The sequence below is a fragment of the Panthera onca genome, chromosome C1 (assembly GCF_046562875.1).
Source record: "Panthera onca isolate mPanOnc1 chromosome C1, mPanOnc1 haplotype 2, whole genome shotgun sequence".
Taxonomy (NCBI): Eukaryota; Metazoa; Chordata; class Mammalia; order Carnivora; family Felidae; genus Panthera; species Panthera onca.
This window is the reverse complement of record NC_138346.1, coordinates 14,563,558-14,576,785: the sequence shown is the minus strand read 5'-3', so window position 1 is coordinate 14,576,785 and position 13,228 is coordinate 14,563,558. Positions and strand designations below refer to the sequence as shown.

The window sequence follows — 13,228 nt, the reverse complement described above, 5'->3', positions numbered from 1 at the left end:
CAATCTGAGGAGTTGCTGGCGAGAGTGGCAGAGCACTGTGGCCAGTTCTCTGGCTGAGTGCTGAGGAGCTCTGCGGCACGACTGTCCAAAGAGCGAGCCCGGGAGCACAAGGCCGGACTCTGGACGCCATGTATGAAATGGGGCCGCCACCTTCCAGGGGCTGAAGGGTCCCAGGAGAGTAGGGAGACTGCAGAATCCATCCACCCTGTCCCGTCCACTCCCAAGGCAGTTGTGAGGAAGGAGGAGGGTGGTGAGGTCTGTGGACACGGTTTATAAACAGTGGAGGCTGCATCTCGACCCAGGTGAGGCAACACTACGATTCACCACCCTCCCTACAGAGGCTCACGAGCGTTTTTTGAGACACTGAGGTACGACACCTTATAAAGACAGTAGTTTACCTTCCAGTTTGAGACAGCTAACCTGCGACACAATGGAGCCGCTCCTCCAGAGTCAGGGTTTGCCCCAAAGGCAAGAGGGAGGCAGAGTTTTCATCAGGAGGGACACAAGCAGGGGTGCCTGGGTGGCTCAGTCCCTTAAGCATCTGACTTCCGCTGAGGTCATGATCTCATGGTCTTGTGAGTTCGAGCCCTGTGTCGGGCTCTGTGCCGACAGCTCAGAGCCCGGAGCCTGCTTCGGAGTCTGTGTCTCCCTCTCTCTCTGCGTCTCCCCTGCTGGCGCTCTATCTCTCTCCCTCTCAAAAATAAACATCTAAAAAAAAAAAAAGGAGGGACACGAGCAGATTCGGACTTGGGGCACTGGATGAAAGTCATCCCAGCACATGTGGGAGATGGCTGAAAGGGGTGCAAAACTAGGTATAAGAGACGTGGCAGGGTGCCATATAGTTAGGCACCAGGGATTCACAGGCTGTCGATGGTCTCCCAGCCTCTGGGTGCTAACTCCAAAGCCCACAGGAACCAGGAAGCTTCTGTAAATGAGGACCACAGGTCCAGAAGAAACCAGGAAGGAAGCCACCTCCAGCGTAGTTGGGCAATGGAAACTCCATGCCAGCCATGGGTTGCCACGTGGGACTGTAGGCCTCATGTTCCTTCCGGGTCTTCTGATTTTTTTTAGAGAAGCTATAAATCCAGGCGACATTTTAACATTTCTGATACGAACCCAATTTTTGTACACTTCGTTCAGGCCAACAACACATCTGCCCCCTGGAAATGGCACACTGGCTACCATTTTGCTGGTTCTGGACCCTGAAGCAGGGCGGGGCCACCGTGACTAGAGCGGAGGTCTGTGGAACTTCTCACCTCGTGGAGAAACAATAGGACCTGGTGACTGCATGGGGTGGGGGGGGGGGGTGGTGGTGCTGGAGGAGTCTGGCATTACCAGGAGGTTCCTGCTTTAATACCCTAGTGACTGCCCAAGGCACCACCACCAAAAAAAAAAAAAAGAGTGACAAATTTTGGCCAACGATGAAATGGGTAAGGGGTGAATGGTGATATGGTGATAACTTAAATCAATCAGTCTTAGACACATGGTGGCTTTTTTTGTTTTGTTTTGTTTTGTTTTGTTTTGTTTTGTTTTGTTTTGTTTTGCCTACAGGGCACAGATAAGCCACCAGACTGTAGGCAACTAGCTGGAGACACCGATCTGGGACTCACTTTGTACCGGAGATAGTTGAAGTTGTGGGGAATGTGGTTCATCCAATGACTCTCCGTAGAGCAGAACGGGGGTCAGGGCAGAGCCCTGGGTAACCTCAGGAGGTACTGGAGAGGCAAGGGAGGCAGAGGGAAAACCAAGGGGACACGGCAATTAGGGAGGGGGGAAAAAAGGTATCAGGAAGGTAGGAAAGTTCCGCATCCAATGGCGCACGGAGACTGAGAGAGAATCTGCAGGATCACCATTCAGGCATCGCGGGGTGTTCTCCTACTCTGGGGGGCCTCTGGCCAGCTTGCAGGGAGCGGAGAAGAAGAAGGCAGCGACTGGAGAAGTGTTAACTTGCTTAAGAAGCCTGGGGAGACACAGTGGTCACTGGGGACAAGGTGGGGGTGCAGGGAGGAGCAGGGCTATGGCATTCTAAAAATACCGCTCAATAAGAGTTCACAGGGAGATGCTAGGCAGTGCCACTTGGCATGCCAAAGAGAGGCCTTCCCTCTAATTTTCCCTAAGTTCCCTGCCCCAGCTCCTATGATTCTGTCCTATTTATTTTATCAAAGCAGGATTACGTTTGCTTTTTGTCTATTTCCTCCCACAAGAATGGCCATTCCAAGACAGATGCCAGGGACCCGCTATATTTGCCACATCAGGACCAAGCAAAGCACCTGGACACAGTAGATGCTTAAGAAGGTTTCTCGGGTGAGGGGGTAAAGTCGGAAAGGTTTGCAGGAGGGAAATGGGGTAGGACATGGAAAGACTTCAGCTCAGTGGCCCCTACTTTCCTGGTAGAGCCGGCCGCGATGTCACCTGTCACACGGAAAGGAGGGAGGGGAAGAAGTCTCTTGTGTTGAGGAAGAGTTGCAGTGGGAGCACCGGTTGGCCACCTGGAAGGCAGGAGCTTGTGGCTGAGACACTCAGACACTGAGGTTCCTGATTTCAGAAGATGAGGATCTCTGAGCGAGGGCAAGACTTGGATGTAGTCAGGGGACTCAGTCGCTAGAGTGCATGGAGGTAACCTCATTTAAGATGGTCACAGAAGTGGGACTAGAGAGCACGCCCTCCATGGACTTTGGGACCCGAGGGACAGAAAAAGCCCAGCCAAGGGCCCCCAGGCCGAAGGAGAAGGACTGGGTGGCAGAAGATGGCCACACGGAGGGGTAGGTAGGACGTGGCTCATGTCCAACTCTAACACCTCAATCTCTGACTGGTAGTTAATCACCCATGTGCGGAACTTAAAAACTAATGTCCTTTGGAGACTGAGTCATTTTTGCCCGTTTAAAATAACACTAACATGTGAAGTTCATAGGAGGCGGAGATTTTCTGCTTAAATTCACTTTTGTTCAGAATAAAATAAAATATGGAGGACATCTTTATGACCTTCAGTAATTGCCCCCCATAGTACAATATTTTCAAGCGTCATTTTAATACAGAATCAAAATTTGAGACTTGAAAGGATCCCTAGATTCTTTGGGTTAACACCTTCATTTGCATAGCTGAAGAAAATTTTTGCCGAAATACTTGCAAACAGCAATAATTACTGATTTAGATATGCAGACAGCATTGAAAATATCTTCAGTGTTTGAACTGTGCTTTAGATATACAAATTAGCAATGCTTACATTTCTTCCAGTTATCTCTGTTCAACTTTGGATAGAAAAATCTCTAAAGTACAAAATTACCACGTAAATTATTCCTGAACAGTTCAGAAAAGTCAACTGCTTCCCGGCTTGAAAGCGGACGTCAAACCTTCAAACACCTTTTTATGTTGGTGCTAAATATAAGCGCGGTCTCTGCAAAGTGGCCAAAGCAAGACACGGCAGCGTTTGCGATTTCTCAAGAGAGACACACACGAAGATTATTTTTCGTTCATTAAAACACTAAAACCTTCAATAGCGTCTCCCATAACACCTGAAGGTGGAGTGCTGTCTTATGTAATAGAAACCCTCCATCCCCGCTCAGTTGGGAGGCAAATTAAATACCTAATTCCGCCCAGAATTCCCGAGTACTTTCACCTTACCTGTAGCCACTGATCGCTGCCTCGATTCCCATTTCTACAGATGGTGAAAATGGCAAAAATCTGCTCCATGGGGCTGAGTTGATTGTCAGAGGCCAATTTAAAGGCTCTGCCCCAAACCGCTGGTGGCCCCCACCCGGCTCGGCCAGCGGTAAACACAAGCGTCGGTTTGTCTTTTCCCCATCGGGCAGCGCACACGCCAAGCACGGGGTGGGGGGACGCCTGCCTCGTACCTGGGTACCTCAGGTTCAGGGTCACCGGCGCCAGCGAGGATGCGCCGGCGGAAAGCACGCGGGCCCCGGGGCTCCCCGGCTGCGGGCGCACCTGGACGCCACGGCCGTCGCGGCCCCTCCTCGCCCGGCCCGGGTCGTCCTCGGGCTCCCCGCGGGCCGGGCGCGGAGCCGGGCGCGCACGCAGCCTCGCGGGCTGAGAAAGTTCCTCCGCCTCGACGTCGCCGCCCCGGGGCCCCGCTCGCCCCGCTCGCCCCGCACGCCCCCCGGGCCGGGCGCAAGGTCGCGGAGCCGGGCGGCGCGCGGGGCTCCGGCACCGTGGCCGGCGCAGGGGGGTGGGGAGAGGGGAGGAGGGACCCCCGCCGGCCGCGCCCCTCCCGCCCCCGGGCGCCCGCAGCCCGTACTCACCGCCCCTCGCTCGGGATCCCCAGGTGGCGGCGGCCGAGGGCGGCGCGGCCCGAGCCGGAGCCGGAGCCGGAGCCGGAGCCGGGTGGCGGCGGGGCGGGGAGTCGGAGGACGGAGAGCCGCGGCGGCGGCGGCGGCGGCGAGGCAGGTCCGGGAAGCGGAGAGGCGGCGGCGCCTCCTGCCCTCGCAGCGCAGCCCGGCCGGCCCGGCAGCCCCACAGCGCGAGCTGGGCGGTCGCGGCGGCGGGGGCTTTATCGCCGCCCGCCCCGCACCCGCCCCTTCCTGCCGCCCCCGCCCCCGGCCCGCCCCGCCCCGCCTTCCCGCCGCCTCCTTTGTGTGCCAGCGGGCCGCAGCGTCCCCGCGCCCGCACGCCGGGACGCCCCCACTCCGGCCGCGGCCGCGCGGAGGCCGCCCCCCAGGGCTCCACGTCGCGGGGCTGCGCCCGGAACGCGCCGGAGGCCGCGCCGAGCCCGAGGTGCGGCGCCAGCCCCGGGCCGAGCTGCACGTGGGTCGCCGGGGTCCGGGTGTGTGTGCGTTTGTGTGTGTTGTGTGTGTGTGTGTGTGCGCGCGGAGAGGGAGGGACCCTAGGGCTCGCGGCGCGTCCCGGGGATGCTGGCAAGTCGTGTTGGCTGCACCCCTCCCCCCCACCCCCGGGAGGAGACGGGGCGCGGGGGGGGGGGGTGTGCCCCGGGACAGTGCCCACCGGGCGGGGTGATGGGGGTAACGGTGCCAGGTCTCGGCCGGGGAGGGGCAGATGACCCCGCGAGGCGCTTCGCAGGGTGCCCCACAGCCGACTTCTCCTAGGTGGGCCGGTCGCCGGAGGCAGATGGCAGACAAGGGAATCCGGAAATCTGGAGTCGTGGCTGCGGTGACAGCGCGAGGTACCCGCAGGGTCCTGGGAATCCGGCCCTTCCCAATCGCTAACTAAAACTGCTGGGACCTGTGCGCGACAGAGGCGCAGACCCCAGAGGCCCGGAGACGTAGCACCCTCAGGCTCCCAGCTGCGTTACCTGGCTTGCAGTCCTCCTTTGCGCCAACTCGGGTTTGTGGGGACACAACTCTAATGACATAAGTCCTGTTGCCCTCGGTGCAGAACCCGTGCCAGCAGGCCCACGGCCCCAACTGTGAGAAGGAAATGTGGCAAATCTAAGACACGGCCGTGAAATGAGGTTGCGTCTACTGATGAGAGCAACTTGGATGAGCTACACTTGGTGTGTGGGCGGCCATGCTAGACGGTGTGTGCCTGTCGGGGTGAAGGAGTCACTTTCAAAAGTGTGAAATCTGGGCCAGCCTAAGGGTATTCACAGCCTCTCTTATAGAGAAATATGCTAGGGAAGGTTTGGCTCTTAAAATAAAAAGGAAACACAGTCCACCGAAAGAAAACCTGTTTCATTATTTTACAGTCATGCCTAATATTCATATTTAATTACAGGGCAGTATATAAATGCTTTTTCCTTGTCCTCTCTGCCTAAAATGCTCCCCCTAGCCCCCATGATCTTCTCATCACTGCCTCCTTATACTTCAGGGCACCACTCAAGTGTCACCTTCTTTCTCGAGGAAACCTTCCCTGACCGCTTGACTTAAAGTCACTCCCTCTCTTCTCCAATTTATTAACTTTCTTCACAGAACTCATCATCATTTGGGTTTTTTTTTTTTAACATTTTTTTTTTCTTGGCTACTTGTCTTCTACTCTTCCTCGTTAGAAAATATGCTTCCAGAAAGCAGGGAAGAGAAACCAGTTCACATGGTTTTCAACTCACCCCGTCCCTAGTGCCTCGAGCCAACACTACCCATATAGTAGTTGCTCAATAAATGTTTGTTGACTGGTGGGTGAACAGGGCCAAGTGACTACAGACATGGTAAGTACTGCCTGGGGAACAGTGTTAGGGCTTAACTCTAGCCTGGGAGGGCCAGCCGGACCTGGGAAGAATGACATGAAGCCAGGAAGCTAGAGAAGAAAAACCCGGAGGTGGGAATGAGCTTGGTGTATTTGAGAAACTGGGGACCAGCCTCTTCCAGATGGAAGGGCGTCATTCAGGAGCCTAGCGAATGGAGAAGTAAGTTAGAACCAAGAAGCGTGGGTAGAGCCAGCTTCTGAAAGCCTGCTTGGTTCCCTACATTCATTTCTGTCTCAATCACTTTTTTAACTGAAAATTCTTATGGAGATAATTGTAGGTCCTCGTGCAGCTGTTAGAAATAATACAGAGAGGTCCCTTGTATACTTTATCCCGTTTTCCCCAATAGGAACCTTTTGCAAATCTATCGTCTAGTATCACAATCTGAAGGTTCACACTGATAGGTTGACTTAGATCTGAAACACTTCGGTTCAATTTTTGCCATTGAAAATGTTTAGTAAAGTTACTCTTCAGTTTTTGAAAGAATGCACAGAGACTCTTTTGAAGGGTTTCGGTCTCTGGTTTTAGCGGAGCCAACATTTTTGAGGGAGGGGAAATGATTTATTTTTAATCATTAGGGTCCGAATTCTTCAGCTATAAAAGACCGAAATCTTGGGGACTTACCTCTTTTGTTTACATTTTAATGACTGCCACTCACTTCCCTGTTCTACCCAGTACCGTCAAAGGAACATTTTGAGCAATACCGTACATGACTTGTCAGTTCTGAAATCAGACAGGATGCGGTGTTAACTAATCTGCTAAACTAAGCCCAACCACGAATGTGCCTTTCTCTTTTCCTTGGACATTGGATGGGACTGCCAATGAGTGTCTCCCAAAGGGAAGCGATTCAAGACAAAGACCCATTCTTCCGGTAGGATATGTGGGGAATACCAACTATGCTTGTTACAGAATGTGCATGGCTGGTGTTGGCTGGCCCTCCTCATGCCAGCAAGAGGATACAGAAGCAACCTCCTAAGCTGTCCATGACATTCAAGCGACGAGGCAATTTGACATCCGTCACTCGGGAGCTGCCCCAAAGAAGCCGTGTTCCTTCCTCGGGCAGTTGGTGCCCGTGAACGACCGTTCTTCTCACATGGGATCCTCTTTGAAATGTATCTCTCACAGATGTGTGTTTTCAGCGTGCATTTTCCTCCCGTCTCTTCATCGGTCTTATTTGAGAAACCCAAATTGTCCAATGCTCCTACCTTCCTCTTCCTTTGTGATTCACACTCGCAGCAGAATTTCGTTTTGTCCTTCAGTTGTGTGGCTTGCCTTAATCCTCAGATAGAGCTTCAAATTGTTTATTCCTTAAAAAAAAATTTTCAAAAGTGACCTGGAATTTAGCCAGCTGCAGCCAGTCTCTGAGTTTGGCTTTGTGTCCATAAGCTGCAGTTGAGAGAAACGCACGAAATGCCCAAACAGAATAAAACAAATGATCTATTTAGTCTCGTTTCCTCTCTTGGAAGAGATCCAATGTTGAGTGCTTTGGAAGAAGACGAAAATCCCCCTGCCCCACCCCCACCGTTCCCCCCCCCCCCCCCCCACACACACACCCAAACAGTATGACCTTGTCTTTAAGTAAAAACCATCCCTACCTTCCAATGGGTGGTGGTGTTTTGTCTGGAAGAGTGACCCATGTCACAATAGTAAGATAATAATAGTTGCTCCTCTCCTATCTAACCCCTGCTTAAAAACACATTAAGCCACTTGTTACACAACATCATGGATGCAAATGTTGTTACATGAGATTGTTTTAACCAGGGGAAAGGAGACTGGTTATAACAGTTCACTTAGACGATTAGTTTTCTGGGGTTGTCGCATCGGGTGTGATTTTTTTTTTTTTTTTTTTTTTTTTTTTAAGCTTACAAAAGGCATTTGTCTTTTTATTTCCCTTTCTCGTTGGCTTTTAAATAAATCCAATTTTCTTTTTCTGTAACTTCTGAAACAGATTAAACCAGAGCATCAATTCACACCTTCCCATTGTCGTCACTACTTTCCACAAGAGCCTCGGAGAAAAGACATTACTAAGTGCTGGGCTGAGAATTATTTTGTACTCGTGTTTGGCCAAATAGGATGGAAAGCTCTCGGTGCTGAGGATCACTGTGATACTGACCCCTTCAATCACCAACGTATGTCTTCTTCCCGCCCCCGCCCCTCTGACCTCCCTTCTTTCCCGCATCACTGCGTCCTCTGCCTCTCTCTCACCACCACCCCCCGCCCTTCTTGAGAAGGTTACCAGTAAGTTCCAATGGTGGCAGCCCCATCCATTTTTCACCGTCCTTTATCACCCTTGATCTCTTGGCAGCATTTAACTCTGGTGTTTTGCCCCTTTTCGAAATGCCTTAGCCTAACCTCTCTCTTCCATTTTCTTGGCCAGCCTTTATCTTTCCCTCATCAGATCCCCCGCCTCCTCCCTTTCGTGTTGCGGTGCCAGCTGCTGTCACCTCTCTGTCCTCTGCACACTCTCTCCATGGACCGAACATCGACTGGTGTGGCCACTCAGCATCTCCTCCCCCCTGTCTTTTGATAGCCGGGTCTGGTTTCCTTTGGAAGATCACCACTCCTGCGTTATGTGCCACATTGTTGGGAATGGAAGACAAGGTGTCCTTACCTCCTTTAGCCAAGGGGTGGGTATATGACCAAGCCAACAGGATCCCCCCCAGGACTTTGAATCCTGAGGAGTCGGGCAAGTAGTTGGAGCTGATTCATCTCAGCTTGACCAGACTGTTCGTGAATTCTTCCCACCTGGGCACCCGGAACCTCCATGGCTCCTGCCCTTTCTGAGGACAGGTGCACAGTAGACTCTTCATTTCTTCTAGGTTTTCCCACATCTAGCCAGATTTGGTTTCTTTTGCTTACAACCCAGGACCCCTAACTGACATGTCCTAGATGTGTGGCGCCTCAGTTCCGAATGAATTCCAAACCTGTTGTCTACACGTGACCTTGACCTCTGTCCCCGGCTCCTACTCACACATCTCCAAATGCCCGGCAGACCCTTCCACTTGATGGTCCCTCGTCGCCTCCACCTAACAAGTCTAATGCTGACTTATCCTGTGCCACCCCAAAGCACCTCCTCCCCTTGCACTCCCCAAGTGTTTCTGAGGAATGACCACCCTTGGAACGAAGCCAGAAAGATGGGACTAAGTTCTGACTCCTCCCCTTCCCTTTATGGATCCATATCCAGCCATTCCCTGGGTGCTGTTTATAGTTTTTTCGCCCCAAATCCCTCTTATTCTCCCATTTCCCCCTCTTTTCCTAATTCAGACCCTTCTCACTTTATGACTGTACTACTCCAATGGTACCCTAGCCACTCTCTCAGCTCCCAGATTCTACCCACCATTGCCAGCTTCAATCATGCTACCCCAGCTTAAAATACTTCCATGTTTATCACTAAGGTCCAAATTCCTTGGCTTAGGCAATCTTCTTTGAAGGTTATGGTCACAGCTTCTGGAATTAGACCACCTGTGTTCAAATTCTCTTCTCACCACTATGTGATTTCTTTCTTTCTTTCTTTTTTTGTTTTTTTAGTAACTTAACCTCTGAGCCTAAGTTTCCTTATCCATAAAGTGGAGGATTGTAATAGTATAAACTTAACATAGATTTATGTGAGAGTTGAGTAGTTAATCCATGAAAGGGGTTCAGCTGAGTAAGCTAGGTAAGTGCCCAATAAAAAATTATTACAATGAAAGCTCTCCACAATTCAACTCCAGTGTACCTCGCTAGCCTTATTTTCTCATTTTCCCCTAAGATCGTCCTAAGGGCTTTACAAATGAGACCTGAATTCCTCGCCCAAATTCATATTGTAGTTTTTTACCGTGACACCGTTGTTCAAACCATTCTCTCTGCTCCAAATACCTTTCTCTTGTTCCATCTGGATAAGCTATCTGGTCTTGCACTACAAACCATCTCAATCGTAATGGCTTAAAGCAACCATTTGTTCATGATTCTGTGGGTTAGCTGGTCAGGCTTCCGCTGAATCGTTCATCTCTGACTCACCAGTGCTGTCCGACCTCACTCACATGTGTGGATGTTCAGCAGGGATGGTTGGAACCCTCTGCCATCTCTCTCCTCTAGTGTTTTCATCTTCATGGGCCTTTCCCCCTTGTCATATTTCAGACTGAGGGGGTTCCCTCAACATGGATTTTCCAGCAGTAGCTCAAGAGTCCAACAAGAGGGTGAAAACAGAAATTGCAATATCTCTTAAGGGCTAGCCTTGGATTTAGCACAATGTCACCTTTTCTGCGTTCACAACAGCTCACAGAGCGATCTCAGATTGAAGGAGCAGTAGACGACCTCTTGGTGAGAGGTGTAGTAATCACCTTGGGCTGCCATTAACAAGATACCATAGACTTAGTGGCTTAGATAATAGATTCTCTCAAAGTTCTGGGGGCTAGAAATCCCAGACCAAGGTACCATCAAGGTTGGTTTCTGGTGAGATATCTTGTCTTGTAGTTTGCTGCCTTCTTGCTGTGTGCTTACGTGGTCTTTGAGGGAGAGATAGAGAGAGGATCTTCTGTGTCTCTTCCTCTTCTTATAAAGACCACTTCCATTGGATTAGAGCCCCACCCTTATTGTCCTCATTTAACCTCAATAACCTCCTTTAAAGCCCCACCTCCAAATATGGTCACACTGGGGCCTGGGGTTTCAACATACAAACTTTGGAGGCACACAATTTAGTCTATAACAAGAGGAGTGAAAAAAATCACATTGCCAAAGGGCATGCAGGGATGAGAGGGCTTACTGTGCCTCGTTTTGGACATCATCCACCAGCCTTTTCTGCCACCGAAATAATTTCCACCCTCCACAATTTCCCGCCCCCCTCAGCCTAGCTGGCCATGATGTGTCCTCGCCGGGCACTCCTGCAGCTCTAAGTATGGGTTGCTTATTTCACATGACCACATCCTGCCTTGGACGTAAGCGTTTGGTTTAGGCTCTAACCTCAAGGCAGTGGCCATAGTTTTTTATATCTTTAAGTTTTCATACAGTGCCTTGCACAGAGAAGGGCCATAATAAACGTCGGTTGAATGAATGAACGGCAAAATTGATTTTACTGTTCTAAAAAGTGAGAGCCACTCGCAGACCCAGCTAAGGTCTGGCACTCGAGCAAGCTCCCTGCATGTTTTCACTGCTTCTTCCAGCTCTTCCACTGCATGCGGGAAGAACTCAGAAGACTAGACCCTGGGAGCCAGAGGGCCTGGGTTCCTGTCCCAGTTCTGCCTCCTATTTATCGTGATCGTGGGCAGGTCGTTTGATTTCTCTGGGCCTCAGTTTCTTCTTGTCTACTAGAAGAATAACAGTACCTTTTTCAGGCTGTAAGGAAGGAATATAATTTAGTTGAAGGTAGACTTTGGGAAGTCCAAAGAATTTCACAGGTATTGTTCCTGGTCTTATTCTGGTGGGGCTATCATAGCAAAATACCAGAGACTGGGTGGCTTAAAGAATAGAAATCTATTTTCTCATAGTCCTGGAGGCTGGAAATCCAAGATCAGGGTGCCAGCACAATCAGTTTCTGGTAAGACTCTCCTCTTGGGCTGCAGAGGACCTGTTTCTCACTGTGCTCACCTGACCTCTTTGTGCATATGCAGAAAGAGAAAGAGAGCTGTGTCTCTTATAAGGACACTAATCCTATTAGATGAGGGCCCCACCCTTATGACCTTCTCTAACCTTAATTTCTCCCACAAAGACAAACTTCCAAATTTCGTCACATTGGGGTTAAGGCTCCAACAGTCGAGAAGAGGAACCATTCAGTCCGTAAGATTGCTGTTGTTAATTCGGAAGCACACAGCTGATCTTTATTGGTCTCGTTTGGCTCCTTGCTGATTCTGCTCGATACCAGCACTTTCCGCATGCATTCTAGAGTGGCTGGCACATTGCAGAAATCAATAAATGATAACATTTGTTATTGTTTTCCCAGCCCCTAATGACAGATGTTGGGGGAGGGGGAAGTGAGGCTAAGTGCTCTGAGATTTCCAGTTGTAAATAGAGGAAAGGGTTTGTCCTCTTAGGTTCCTACCTTTACACCAGCTTTCTGAGAACTCTGCTGGTTTGTCTCCAAACGCTCAGGAAGACCCCTGAATCGTCAAATTTCTCTCAGATTGCAGAGTAGGAATAGCCAGCCTTTAAACTCTAAACAATAGCTTCTAAGTAGGAAAGAAAAGAAATTTAATTTTTAAAAATCACAGGCTGCCGAACCCGCTCCACAGCCGGTTACAGGGCAGGGGCTGACACGCGCTCCGTCTTGCATCACTGGAAAGCGGTTCTCAGTGTTCCAGGCCACCCGCCTCCCATTGTGGGCGAGGACCCTCTGTCCCACTTCCCTCGTCTGCTTCCACCTGTCACCTCTCCTTGCACACCAGTTCAGATTTAATGAGGGTAAGGATGCCCCCATCTCGGTGAGACCCTGAAGAAAGACTGGTTCCTATTAAAGAGTAAGAGTGAATGAATTATCGGGGCACCTGGATGGTTCAGTCGGTGAAGCATCCGACTTCAGCCCAGGTCATGATCTCACAGTCTGTGAGTTCGAGCCTCGCGTCGGGCTCTGTGCTGACGGCTCGGAGCCTGGAGCCTGCTTCGGATTCTGTGTCTCCCTCGCTCTCTGCTCCTCCCCCACTCGTTCTCTCTCTGTCTCTGTCTCTCAAAAATAAATAAAAACATCTTTTAAAAAAGATGTATATTGGGGCGCCCAGGTGGCTTAGTTGGTCGAGTGTCCGACTTTGGCTCAGGTCCTGATCTCACGGTTCATGAGTTTGAGCCCCGCATCGGGTTCTATGCTGACAGCTCGGAGTCTGGAGCCTGCTTCCGGTTCTGTGTCTCCCTCTCTCTCTCTGTCCCTCCCTTGCTCACACTCTGCCTCTCTCTCTCTCTCTCTTTCGAAAGTGAATAAACATTTTTTAAAAAGCCAATTATTAACTTACACCAGACATGGAGAGCCATCATCACTTTTTTACCAATAACTCCTAAACGGCCCCCGGAAGTCACTCTTCTGCCTCTCTAGTCTAGCGTCTGCAGACTTCTACCCTAAAAGATCTAGGAAGAAGCAACTCAGCTGCGAGGAGGTCTGTGTGACCTCTTACTCGCTGC

At 50.9% G+C, this 13,228-nt stretch overlaps 1 protein-coding gene across 3 annotated transcripts in view; it reads right to left on the bottom strand.

The window, feature by feature from the left end:
• SERPINE2 (serpin family E member 2) overlaps positions 1-4,409 on the bottom strand; it is a 61,708-nt gene extending 57,299 nt beyond the window's left edge. Inside the window, exon 1 of one of the 3 annotated variants that reach the window (XM_060623899.3) lies at positions 4,257-4,409. Coding sequence is in view for 1 of the 3 variants with exons in the window: in XM_078450843.2 (XP_078306969.1) it covers positions 3,622-3,653 (32 nt within the window). In the remaining 2 variants the exon portion in view is untranslated. Of the gene's footprint in view, positions 1-3,621; positions 3,800-3,851; positions 3,946-4,256 lie in introns of those variants that run through there. The other 2 variants (XM_060623898.3, XM_078450843.2) reach the window with 2 other exon arrangements.
• Positions 4,410-13,228: the final 8,819 nt, after the last annotated feature.